The 12,032-nt window shown below is 39.8% G+C and overlaps 1 protein-coding gene across 4 annotated transcripts in view; it reads left to right on the plus strand.

Moving 5' to 3' along the window:
* LOC117382625 (protein bicaudal C homolog 1-like) overlaps window positions 1-12,032 on the plus strand; it is a 65,934-nt gene that overhangs the window by 12,030 nt on the left and 41,872 nt on the right. For all 4 annotated transcript variants that reach the window (XM_033979833.2, XM_055227343.1, XM_055227344.1 and 1 more), the window contains exon 2: window positions 7,458-7,504. In XM_033979833.2, the coding sequence (XP_033835724.1) occupies window positions 7,458-7,504 (47 nt within the window). The remainder of the gene's footprint in view (window positions 1-7,457; window positions 7,505-12,032) is intronic.

Raw genomic sequence — 12,032 nt, forward strand, 5'->3', positions numbered from 1 at the left:
TGTGGTATTAAAGAGGGGTATTTTACTTCTTTGTGGTATTAAAGAGAGAGTATTTTACTTCTTTGGGGTATTAAAGAGGGGTATTTTACTTCTATAGGATATTAAAGAGGGGTATTTTACTTCTTTGTGGTATTAAAGAGGGGTATTTTACTTCTTTGTGGTATTAAAGAGGGGTATTTTACTTCTTTGTTGTATTAAAGAGGGGTATTTTACTTCTTTGTGGTATTAAAGAGAGAGTATTTTACTTCTTTGGGGTATTAAAGAGGGGTATTTTACTTCTATAGGATATTAAAGAGGGGTATTTTACTTCTATAGGATATTAAAGAGGGGTATTTTACTTCTTTGTGGTATTAAAGAGGGGTATTTTACTTCTTTGTGGTATTAAAGAGAGACTATTTTACTTCTTTGGGGTATTAAAGAGGGATATTTTACTTCTATAGGATATTAAAGAGGGGTATTTTACTTCTTTGTGGTATTAAAGAGGGGTATTTTACTTCTTTGTGGTATTAAAGAGGGGGTATTTTACTTATGTGGGGTATTAATTGTAACACATAACATATTTAGATCCACCATCTTTCCCTTTATTGTTTTAAAAATGCTATATTCGCCGAAAGTAACATGTATTATCTTGTTTTGTAAGTTTAATTTTTAACGCTCTGAGTCGTCCCTCACTTTGCTTTCTGTGCTAAGTCCCTCCCCCTTCAGAGCACTATCACAACACAATCAGCTGCATCCCACTAACGAAACTACTGCACATTGCATCAGGTTTGTCCAGTCATAGTGTACAGTTTTCTATCATGTTTTTGTATATTTATGGAGAACTGTCATGTGGGAGCATGGGTGACCTAAGTTTGTGGGCGGAGCATTGGACTGAATCTTACAGCCAGCCGTAAGGAGGATTTGAGTAAGGCCCAGGAGAGATCGTTAAATTACTAAAACATGCATGAATGACATCTATAACCTCTGCAGGCCAGTTTTTGATGAGGGAACAATGTTATAACATGGTAGAAAACAAAAAAAAATGATTTTACATAATACTGGGGAGAGCTGGACTTTTCTTGCAAAGACGAACAATTGATGAAGTTGGACATATCTTCAGAGCAAAACATTACATATAGCCTTGTTTTCCTTGGTTTACTATCTGAAATATGAGGACTCTGATAGAAAAGGCCAGCGCTGAAAGCTAAAGTTGCTTTCCTGGCATGGCTTACATGTGATCACATAAAGCAGACAGCTACTTACTCTGCAGCTCTCCCTCCAGCCCCTCACACTGATTAGATAGCACAGTTCTGTCGTCTGTGAGAAGTCGACAGGTTTTTTTGCCCATTAAGAGTTCTGTTTTGTTGCCAACGTGCCTAAAAAGTGTGTTGAAGTCAGAGAGAGATTCAAGATTTGGATTTGCCTGTTCTCATTCTGTCCCGCAGCTGTGAGCCCTTGTCAGCTGTAAGGTGATACACTTGTACAACTAAGTGTCTAAGTGTCTAGGCATTAAAGCTCGGCTGATGAGAGCAGCTCCCATTGTAAAACAAAGGGCTCCCAGGACTGACAGCCACTTAACTGTTTTCCTTTCAGGGCTACTTAAGTTAAATGGCTATAGTTTATTTAAAGGATAAAATGAATAAGAGCTTACATAAGGGATAGATGATATTGACAAAATTGAATTTCTTAATATTTTTTGTTATCTCAATTATTAAAATTGGACAATACAGTGATCCCTTGTTTATCACGGGGACTACGTTCTAAACCCACAATAGGCAAAAGTAGTCAGCTTTATTTTTTACAATTATTATGTATGTTTTAAGGCTGTAAAACCCCTCACCTCACACTTTATACACTTTTCTCAGACAGGTATTAATATTTCCTCACATTTCTCTCTTGTTTAAACACTCTCAAAGTTCAAACATTTGTAGATAAAAAAACAGTATTATAGAATGAAACCAAAGATCAAGACCTGAGAAATATAAATATAAACATTTGTGTAAATTTGGCTGAACGCATTCTGTACTGTACAGGAGACACTACACAGAGGAGATTGATGATGGTCTACAGTCCCTTAGCCAATCAGGACGCAGAACACAATACACGTTCATACTCTGTAAAAAAAAGCATCCAAAATTGCACCCAAAAAAATCCGACACCACACGATATAGTGAGGGACAACTGTATTTTAGAGATCCATCCAAGATACCTGTAAATGTTGCAATTGAGTTTCAAGTATGAAATGTGAATGAACCAAAAGTAAAAGTGTACATTTGAAAATAACAGATGCAATGTTATCTATTCTGAGACATACCTCCCTACAGCTGACAAAACTGCCTATCATTACTGAAGTCCTTTTTATAGGTATAACATGATGGCCTAGTATTTTTTATTATATTTTAGTGTTTGGTGTTTATTATCCACTCTGTAAATAATTCATAATCCCATTTATTCATACACTACATAGAGATATTGCAAACATCACATGCATTCATTGCATGCTTGTCTTGTTTTATAATAGTCAACACAAGTATTTCAGACATTATAGATTACAATACTGATGCTTGCATGTTGTCAGATATTATGTTTTCATAGCCTGTCTCCTGTATATTGCTCTCTGAATTATTTTCCGTTCCGGATCCCTTGGGTACTCTCATTAGCTGCATGTTGAATCAGCTGAAGTCTGCTATGTGCATTGCAACCTAACCCTGTTTTTTTCTGGTGTTTCCATTATAAACTCCAACTCAACTTGTAATTAATGTAAGTTTTAGGCTACCATAACCAGCCATTCAGTTTCAATTATATTTAACTGAACTTTAACTCTTAGAAATGCATTGATTCATTTTGACAGCTGGCATTCACTCATATTATATGCCACTTATACACTTTCTATATATTCTGGTCCAAATATATAGGGCCTGGTCTCTGTATGAACTTGATTGTTTGCTGGACTGTTGTGTGTTTAAGTCATAGTACTAGTAGAAATCAACCCTGTTTACATTCCTCCAGTGTCAAAACAGTAAAATCTCTCCAAACTCAGAGTTTCCACAAAATAATGAAGACCAGATTGTTCCAGCCTGGCTTGTACGGTGGCTCTTTGTTATATACAGTAATAGTAATTGGGTGCAGTTTTTATAATTTTATTGTGAAAAATGAGGAGTTATTGTCCCTCTACAAAATGTATTCAGAGATCAGTATTACTAATAAGAAAATGTTATGTTGGGAAATTAAAGTAATAATATAAAAGTTATGCTATACACAAGAAGCACAATATTTAGTGTAGTATGTATTACATTATATATAACTGTATATTATATATAACTGTGAAATGTCCTTGTCAATATTATACATGTTTGTGTGTTTAAATGGCACTAATTCTTAATTAAATCAATAATGAAAGCCGTTTTTACTGTTTTTGAAAATCAAATCCAAAATCGTGATCAGTCAATATGAGGTGAAAAGAATCTGAAGAAAAAAAGTTTGTGTAATGTCGTCAGAGTTGTGACATTGTTTTGCATTGAAATTCCACTGAGAAAGTATTTGAACCTAGACACAAGAATGACAATAATTCATCCATTTGACTGTACCCCTCCTGAGCACCCATGGCTCCTGTCCTCATTTGGGTGCTCCTGTCCCTCACAGGCTGCTCCTGTTCTCATCTGGGTGCTCCTGCTGTGGCCTTTCACCTCCTCTCCTCTGGGTGTTGTGGCCCCTCCTCTCCTCTGGGTGCTGTGGCCCCTCACCTCCTCTGGGTGCTGTGGCCCCTCCTCTCCTCTGGGTGCTGTGGCCCCTCCTCTCCTCCGGGTGCTGTGGCCCCTCACCTCCTCTCCTCTGGGCTCTCCTCTGGGTGCTGTGGCCCCTCCTCTCCTCCGGGTGCTGTGGCCCCTCACCTCCTCTCCTCTGGGCTCTCCTCTGGGTGCTGTGGTCCCTCCTCTCCTCTGGGTGCTGTGGCCCCTCACCTCCACTCCTCTGGGTGCTGTGGCCCCTCCTCATCTCTGGGTGCTATGGCCCCTCCTCTCCTCTGGGTGCTGTGGCCCCTCACCTCCTCTCCTCTGGGCTCTCTTCTGGGTGCTATGGCCCCTCCTCTCCTCTGGGTGCTGTGGCGCCTCCCTGTTGGCTGCTGATGTGCCATCAGGATGTTGTCAGGATGTAGTTGCGTGTGCACATACTTGATGTTTCACTTGTGTAGTCTTTCAGATTCCTCTCATCTCCACACAGGCCAACAGAAATGTAGTGTTTATGTTTCACACAAACAACACCCAGCACTCTGTGTTTACTGTTTATTTCAGCCCTTCACATAAGTCTGCTGACTGATTTGAGTACATGACTGTCAAATATGGAACGTGTGCACTGTAGTGTCACACACCTGCATACACCTGCACACACCTGCACACGTCCACACAAATGTGTTTGTGGTTCAATATGATCACATGAAACTGTAGAAAGAGTTAGATTATGTGCTATGACATGGAGGGACAGATAATGTCTGTGCAATCTGTCAGTTGTCCAGGTACGAGTCATAGCAAAAGAAAATTCTGTCAATTCTGTCAACTGGACAAAAGATGTTTGCCGCTCATCCACGTGGCTTCTTGACAACTGAAGGAACTGGTTGGATGAGCGGTGAAACGTCTCAATATCTCTAATGAAACAGGTCTCACTGCATATAGACCTGTGCACAGAGGGGTTCTTCATTTTCTCTTTGGCACTCAGGGCTTTGTTTTGATAAGGGGCAGTAGTGTAAGTAATAATAATAATATTAATGGCTTACACTTGTAATGCGCTTTTTCAAAGCCTCTCAAAGCGCTACACTATAGTCATTATTCATTCATTTCCACGCTTGGTGATGGTAAGCTACTATTGTAGCCACAGCTGCCCTTGGGCAGACTGACGGAAGCGAGGCTGCCAATCTGCTCCATCGGCCCCTCCGACCACCACCTATCATTCACGCACACACCACTTTCATACTAGGCAATGTGGTCCAATCCTTAAAATGTTGGCCGCTTAGAGCAGCCAAAACTACATGTTTAGTGAGAAGTTTGACGTCTTTTTATTTTCCCTGACATGAGATGAAGTCAGAAGAAGGTTGAAACATTTGGAAGAAAATTACACATTTAATATAATGGATTAGTTTGATTTTCCATTGCAATAATTTTGATTTCCATTGTCCAGTTCCTTTTGGCTTTGCAGAATCACTGGAGAGAGCAAATGTACGTTCTCACAGTAATTTATTTAACCACGAGAAACACACAAAAGTGAGGTGCAATAGTAACCTTGCACAACAATGGATTCTCACAATATTTGGGAGTTCACAAACTTGTGAGAATCTATCTTGGTGTACCCTCGCTGGTGCAATAGGGCCGGACCAATCACAGAGCAATGTGACAAAGATGTACTTCAGCCTAAAACATGCAGAAGGTCAGCACTTTGTGCATTTGTGGACAGGGAAGATGTCTTTGTTTTTCTCTCAACTGGATTTAACAAAAGTTAGATTTTAGAGTTAGGCTGTTTTGACATTTCGACCACTCAGATTAAAATAATCGCTATGATGTTTTGTGTTTTCCCGATGGCTTTCAGTCAGAGCCATCCCAGATTTATGTATAGAACTCAATTCAGAGTGACGCACATAGCAATCTGGGATGAGCGAGCTTTGTGCAGTGGACCCTGAGACTGACTTTAACTGGGAGAGATATCACTGCTGGGTTTAAGATGGAAAGTGGAGATTTGAAGATGTCTCTCCCCAGAGAGAGTGACCTCCTGAGAGGAAAGGAGATAGAGAGACTGATTAGACTTATGGTTCTACTGCTACATGAAATTTAGGAAGAGTGATTGGTTGAGAGGCAGTTAGGAAGCTGTGATTGGCTGACGGCAACACAAATTTCACAAGTTTGGAAATGCAGTTTTCCTGGTTGAATTTTGATTTGAATTACTCTGAACATGGAGTTTGTATGATCTCAAACATGCACTGGGTACATTCACATGACCAGTATAAATCAGATAATCCAATAATACGACCTGATATGTAGAGTATATTTCCATGCACAAAAACAAACTGATCATCAAAACACCTGGTGGCATGTTAATTACAGTACTTTTTGAATACATTTTCTGAAGCGTGCAACTGTTTACATGCCATTTCAATAATCTGATAATTCCAGAAATCAGATAATAATCAGATTTTTGGGTGTGTGTAATAGCCACAGTCTCTGCTGCTGTTTTTGACCCACATAAGCCAGCAGATCCATCTTTTTAATGGCTGGATATGAATAGCCCAATATGTATTTTGCATCAAGTAGCTTCAGTCCTGACACTGTTTTGCTACATCATCATACTGGAGCTTAGAAGGAGTGACTTGTGCCAGGAAAATATCTAACTATATCTTACTTTACCAAAAACGTAGCAAAAACACCAATCAAGTGCTTATTATATAAAGTCCTGTATTCCTTTAGGCTGTTCTTTTTCAAGTCTGTTTCACCACATCTATAAATCTACTTGCACATCCTAACCATAGTTTACTTGTACTTCTATATTCTTTACATGTTAAAACCATCTCAGTCTGGTCTCACGGACATTATCTCCAAAGCATCCAGCATCATTATAATATTGCGTCATTCATGAATGCATTTAATGAATTATAATTAAAATTTTGAGGTTTAAATAAACACAATGTGAAATGATCTATATATGTTCTAGTGTATTACTAGGTATTAGGGAAAAAAAGCCCATTATGTCTTCATTAACACTAATGAGATATATATATAAATTGATGCTTTTTTGAACTGAAGCCAGTAATACTGGGAATTTGGTATGAATCTTGCATTTTCTCTAAGTAAGCTAGTATATATCAGCTATATCAGCTAAAGGAAATACTGTTTAGTTATAATGAAAGCTTATCGAATTGCAAAAATACCATAACATTTAATTGGATGGTTTTGAACATGTTGATGCAAATTATATAGTAAAGTTTATTGTCGTATATGTATACATAAATCATCAATTGAATTCACACATGTTCAAAAGGCAGTACAAAGAAGTAAGTTGTGTTATGTGTGTCATCATTCTCCATCAATGTTTTCAATCAATTTTCAATTCTAAACTAAGTCTTAAATTGGCTGAATAATTTCTCAAGTGCTGAAGTGCAAATCTTGACACCATTTGGTCCAAGTGTAGTGTGAATAACTCTATTAAAACTACCATAAAATGCCTTGCAATATCTATGGTATCCGTCAATTTGTTACACGGAAGCTGGATCTGATCTCTGGGATTATGGAAAATGACTTTGGACATTTTTTCCACCTCTGCAAGGCGAGAAGTATCAATATCCCTGCCAAAGCCAATACCCAAAGCAATGTAGATCCAGTGCTGTGAATGAGGAGATTGTGGGATTCAGTGGGATAGTGTGAGCACCATTGTACCCTGTTAATGTTACTTTGTGTACTTAACATTGAACCGCTTTTCATGCAATTATTTTTCTCTTTCAGCTGCTTCGGAGGGTAGAGTCAATGGCGGCGAGGATTTCTTTCAGAAGGTGAGCATGTGCTCTGGAATAATCTGAGCTTGCTATGTATTTGGGTTGCATTCAAGTTCACCAGCCGTGCAGCATTGTGTTGTGCTATAGTGCTAAAGCAGCAGATGTCAGGTGTCTTCAGTTTTTAGCCATCACTTTGTTGCTAATGTAAATAAATAGGAACAACAGGAACACAGTGATGTTGGTGTCTGCAGGGGTCAGATTTGTAACACAGCTGACACAACACGGTTATATAATCCACAAGGCATCTGGATGGCTTTTGCAGAAAAGTATAATTGTTTAGCTTGTAGTTGCCTTTAATAATGTAGCTGAAGACTAACCTTCTTTGGGGCTTATGTGGGTATAGCAAGGACCTGGTTATGAATGTTGCCCCAATGTCAAAACTGAACTTAAAAAATGTAAAAAAAACAGTAGTTTATTTTGTCCCTGGAGAATCCACAGGGTCAAATTTGGATGCAGTTAATTGCTGCTACCCAAAATTAACAAACAAAAAAAATATGTTAAATTTAACTTCAATTCAATTAAATTCATTTTATTTTTGTAACGCCCAAAATCACAACAACAGTTGGGCGTTCATGTTTTGGTTGATGGGGGAAACCAGAGTACCCGGAAGAAACCCATCCAGACACGAGGAGAAACATGAAAAACTCCACACAGAAAGGCCTGGGCGACCCGGGGATCGAACCAAACCCTCTTGCTGTGAGGCATGAGCCACTCAGCCACCGTGCTGCCTACACACAAAAACAAAACAACAGGAAAAATCTGACAAAACAAGAAAAATCGGCCAGGCGAGGAGGAGGGAGGGGGGTGGAGGAGGGCCAGGCGAGGAGGAGGAGAGCCGAGCGAGGAGGAGGAGAGCCGAGCGAGGAGGATGGGAGCCAGGCGAGGAGGAGAGGGAGGCGGGTGGAGGAGGGCCAGGCGGGGAGGAGGAGAGGGTCCAGCTGCATTCAAAAGCCCAGAGTGCCACTTCTGGCCCCTGCATAGAGACACCTAGTGCATGAATACTGAACTAAAATGAGCCAGAGTGGGAGTGATAAGATGGATGACCACATGCTGTTTTGTTGAGCTGGAAAATTACCCAAACAAAATTGTCTTCTCAGCAAACCAGTGGTTGGTAAAATTGTGTTTTTTTGTTAATCTTTTTTGTAATATCTTGCAGAATGTCTAGAAGTACATTTTATATTCTTTTGGGATAAATGATATTCTTTACAGGCCAAATTTGGACCAGATCCTAAATTAGGGAATAAAGGGTTAAAACTGAAAAAGTGGGTATTTCAGTGTTCAGTGAACTTATAGCACTAATTTAATGCATTGTTCATAATTTTCCCAGGGTTAAACAATTTGGCCTTATTGTAACTTTTTATTTATTAGACCAAAGAACCAAATAAACATATTCTAAGGATTACAGGAACACACTTCTTAATCTCTTTGATTTATCCTATCATATATACAGTGGTCCCTCGCTGTATCAGGGTTCACCTTTCGCGGTGTCGCAGTGTCGCTGTTTAGCAGGGTTTTTTTGTGCAATTTTGCGTGCTTTTTTACAGAGTATGAACGTGCATTGTGTTTCACGTCCTGATTGGCTAAGGGACTGTAGACCATTGTCAATCTCCTCTGTGCCGTGTCTCCTGTACAGTACAGAATGTGTTCAGCCCAAATTACAACGATGTTCGATTGAGACTACAGTGGAGCGGTAGTGAAATGCACATGAGTCACTATTAATTAATTAAACAAAAAAGAAATGTGAGAAAATGTTAATGCCTGTCTGAGAAAAGTGTAAAAGTGTAGCATAAAGTGAGCGGTGAGGAGTTTTACAGCCTTAAAACATATATAATAATTGTTTAAAAAAGCATGAATTAACTATTATATTCAACTTAGATAGACATAAATATAGTGAAAGCCGTCTTTAAATTATTAGATGCAGTGTTAAATATAAAACATGGTGTGTTGTGTAGACTGGAGGCTTGTTTGCTTTTTGGCTTTCAAAGCTTTCCAAAATATTAAAACAGTTCTTGTTCCTTTTAATTATAATGGATAAAATAGCACTATGTTGCTTTAGGGCTGAGCAATGCATTTTAATCAATGATCAACTTTTTAATTGAGACATCTACAACCAGACTACACCTGCCTCAGACTACACCTGCCTCAGACTACACCTGTACCAGACTACATCTCTACCAGACTACACCTACCTCAGACTACACCTACTCCAGACTACACCTGCCTCAGACTACACCTGCCTCAGACTACACCTACCTCAGACTACACCTGTACCAGACTACATCTCTACCAGACTACACCTGCCTCAGACTACACCTGCCTCAGACTACACCTGTACCAGACTACATCTCTACCAGACTACACCTACCTCAGACTACACCTACTCCAGACTACACCTGCCTCAGACTACACCTGCCTCAGACTACACCTACCTCAGACTACACCTGTACCAGACTACATCTCTACCAGACTACACCTACCTCAGACTACACCTACTCCAGACTACACCTGCCTCAGACTACACCTGCCTCAGACTACACCTACCTCAGACTACACCTGTACCAGACTACATCTCTACCAGACTACACCTACCTCAGACTACACCTACCACAGACTACACCTGTACCAGACTACACCTACCCCAGACTACACCTGCCCCAGACTACACCTGCCTCAGACTACACCTACCTCAGACTACACCTACCACAGACTACACCTGTACCAGACTACACCTACCCCAGACTACACCTGCCCCAGACTACACCTGCCTCAGACTACACCTACCTCAGACTACACCTACCTCAGACTACACCTACCACAGACTACCCCTTACCCGAGACTACACCTACCCCAGACTACACCTGCCCCAGTTTACACCTACCCCAGTTTACACCTACCCCAGATTACACCTGCACCAGACTATACCACCACCAGACTACACCTGCTCCAGACTCTAGACTACACCTGCACCAGAATACACCTGTACCAGACTATACCTGCACCAGACTATACCACCACCAGACTATACCATCATCAGACTACACCTGTACCAGACTATACCTGCACCAGACTATACCACCACCAGACTACACCTGCTCCAGACTCTAGACTACACCTGCACCAGACTACACCTGTACCAGACTATACCTGCACCAGACTATACCACCAGCAGACTACACCTGCACCAGACTACACCATCATCAGACTACACCTGTACCAGACTTCACCTGCACCAGACTACACCTGCCTCAAACTACACCATCACCAAACTACATCTACACCAGACTACACCTGCACAGGAGTTCATGCAAAACAGTGACTTACATACAGAAAAGCACGAGGAAACATTGTAATTGACTAATACCAACAGGTCTGCAGTTCAGACGTTTGTGTGTGTTAAATGGCATAATCTGCATATTCATGTTCAGGAAATCAATATTGAATGCCCTTTTTATTATTATTATATTTTTATTATTATTATTTTAGGGAAAAAAATTTATTTATTCAATAATCTAAATCTGTCAACATGAGAGGGAAAAGAAATCGCCCATGTGCCCATGTGTGAAACTTTTACCATTTCACCACTGTCAGCAGAATATCCGCACCACTTATACATAGGCATAGGATGATTTTTTACTTTCCACATTTTTCAAACTGTATGATTATTTATATATTTTGGATTTATAAATTATTGACAGATTTTTACAATTTAATGTCATTATGAAAATATGTGTTCTTAACTAACGCTACTAAATTTGACAAAATTCAGCTTCCCCTTGACCTACTTTTGAATCCATTATGGGACCACAATCTTTAGTGGTCAAAACCTTCTATGTGTCTAAAACATAACAAGCCTTCCCTTACATCAACACTGACATGTTGGACCATTAATATTACAACTCCGGATTGTATGTCACATTTCTGAAGTGAATTTGATAGGCCTAATAACTAGTTTGTGCTTGTAAAAAGTATTCGGTGCAGCTATCGCAAGGTTCAGGGTTCATAATATTGTTCCTAATTGTCTTCTGTCAGTTGAGGTTGTAGAGGAATCCCACAAATTGTATGGTTTTCTGCCGTGTCTCCAGTGAGTCCATTCTTGTTTAAAAATCCTGCTTCCTGAACAAATGCTTCGGCCGTCTTGAGTATGTTAATGGTGATAATGAAATACATGAATGGACAGTGGTTTGTTTTAGAGTGCAGCTTTTGTCTATTTTTCATATTTGGTTTGGAGCGTTCAGAGTTAAATGTCAAAGGAAGGGCCAATTTAACTGTCCTCACCATATTCAAAACCAAGTAATGCAAACCAGGCGCCTCATGATTCCCTCAGTGGAATTTTAACAAGATCTCCATAATGTGTCTCCACCTCTTTAAACCCAGGGGGAGAGCTGCATTGTTTCAATTTGAAATTATACATACTGTACAATCCAAGTGTTAGCCAGGTGTGAAACCCCCTCAAAGTGAAATTCATTGTATAAAATGTAAATTCCAATGGTGAAAATTTGATAAAATAATGGTGCTAGCTTGTGTT

Source organism: Periophthalmus magnuspinnatus, chromosome 15, assembly GCF_009829125.3.
Source record: "Periophthalmus magnuspinnatus isolate fPerMag1 chromosome 15, fPerMag1.2.pri, whole genome shotgun sequence".
In the NCBI taxonomy this organism is placed as follows: domain Eukaryota; kingdom Metazoa; phylum Chordata; class Actinopteri; order Gobiiformes; family Gobiidae; genus Periophthalmus; species Periophthalmus magnuspinnatus.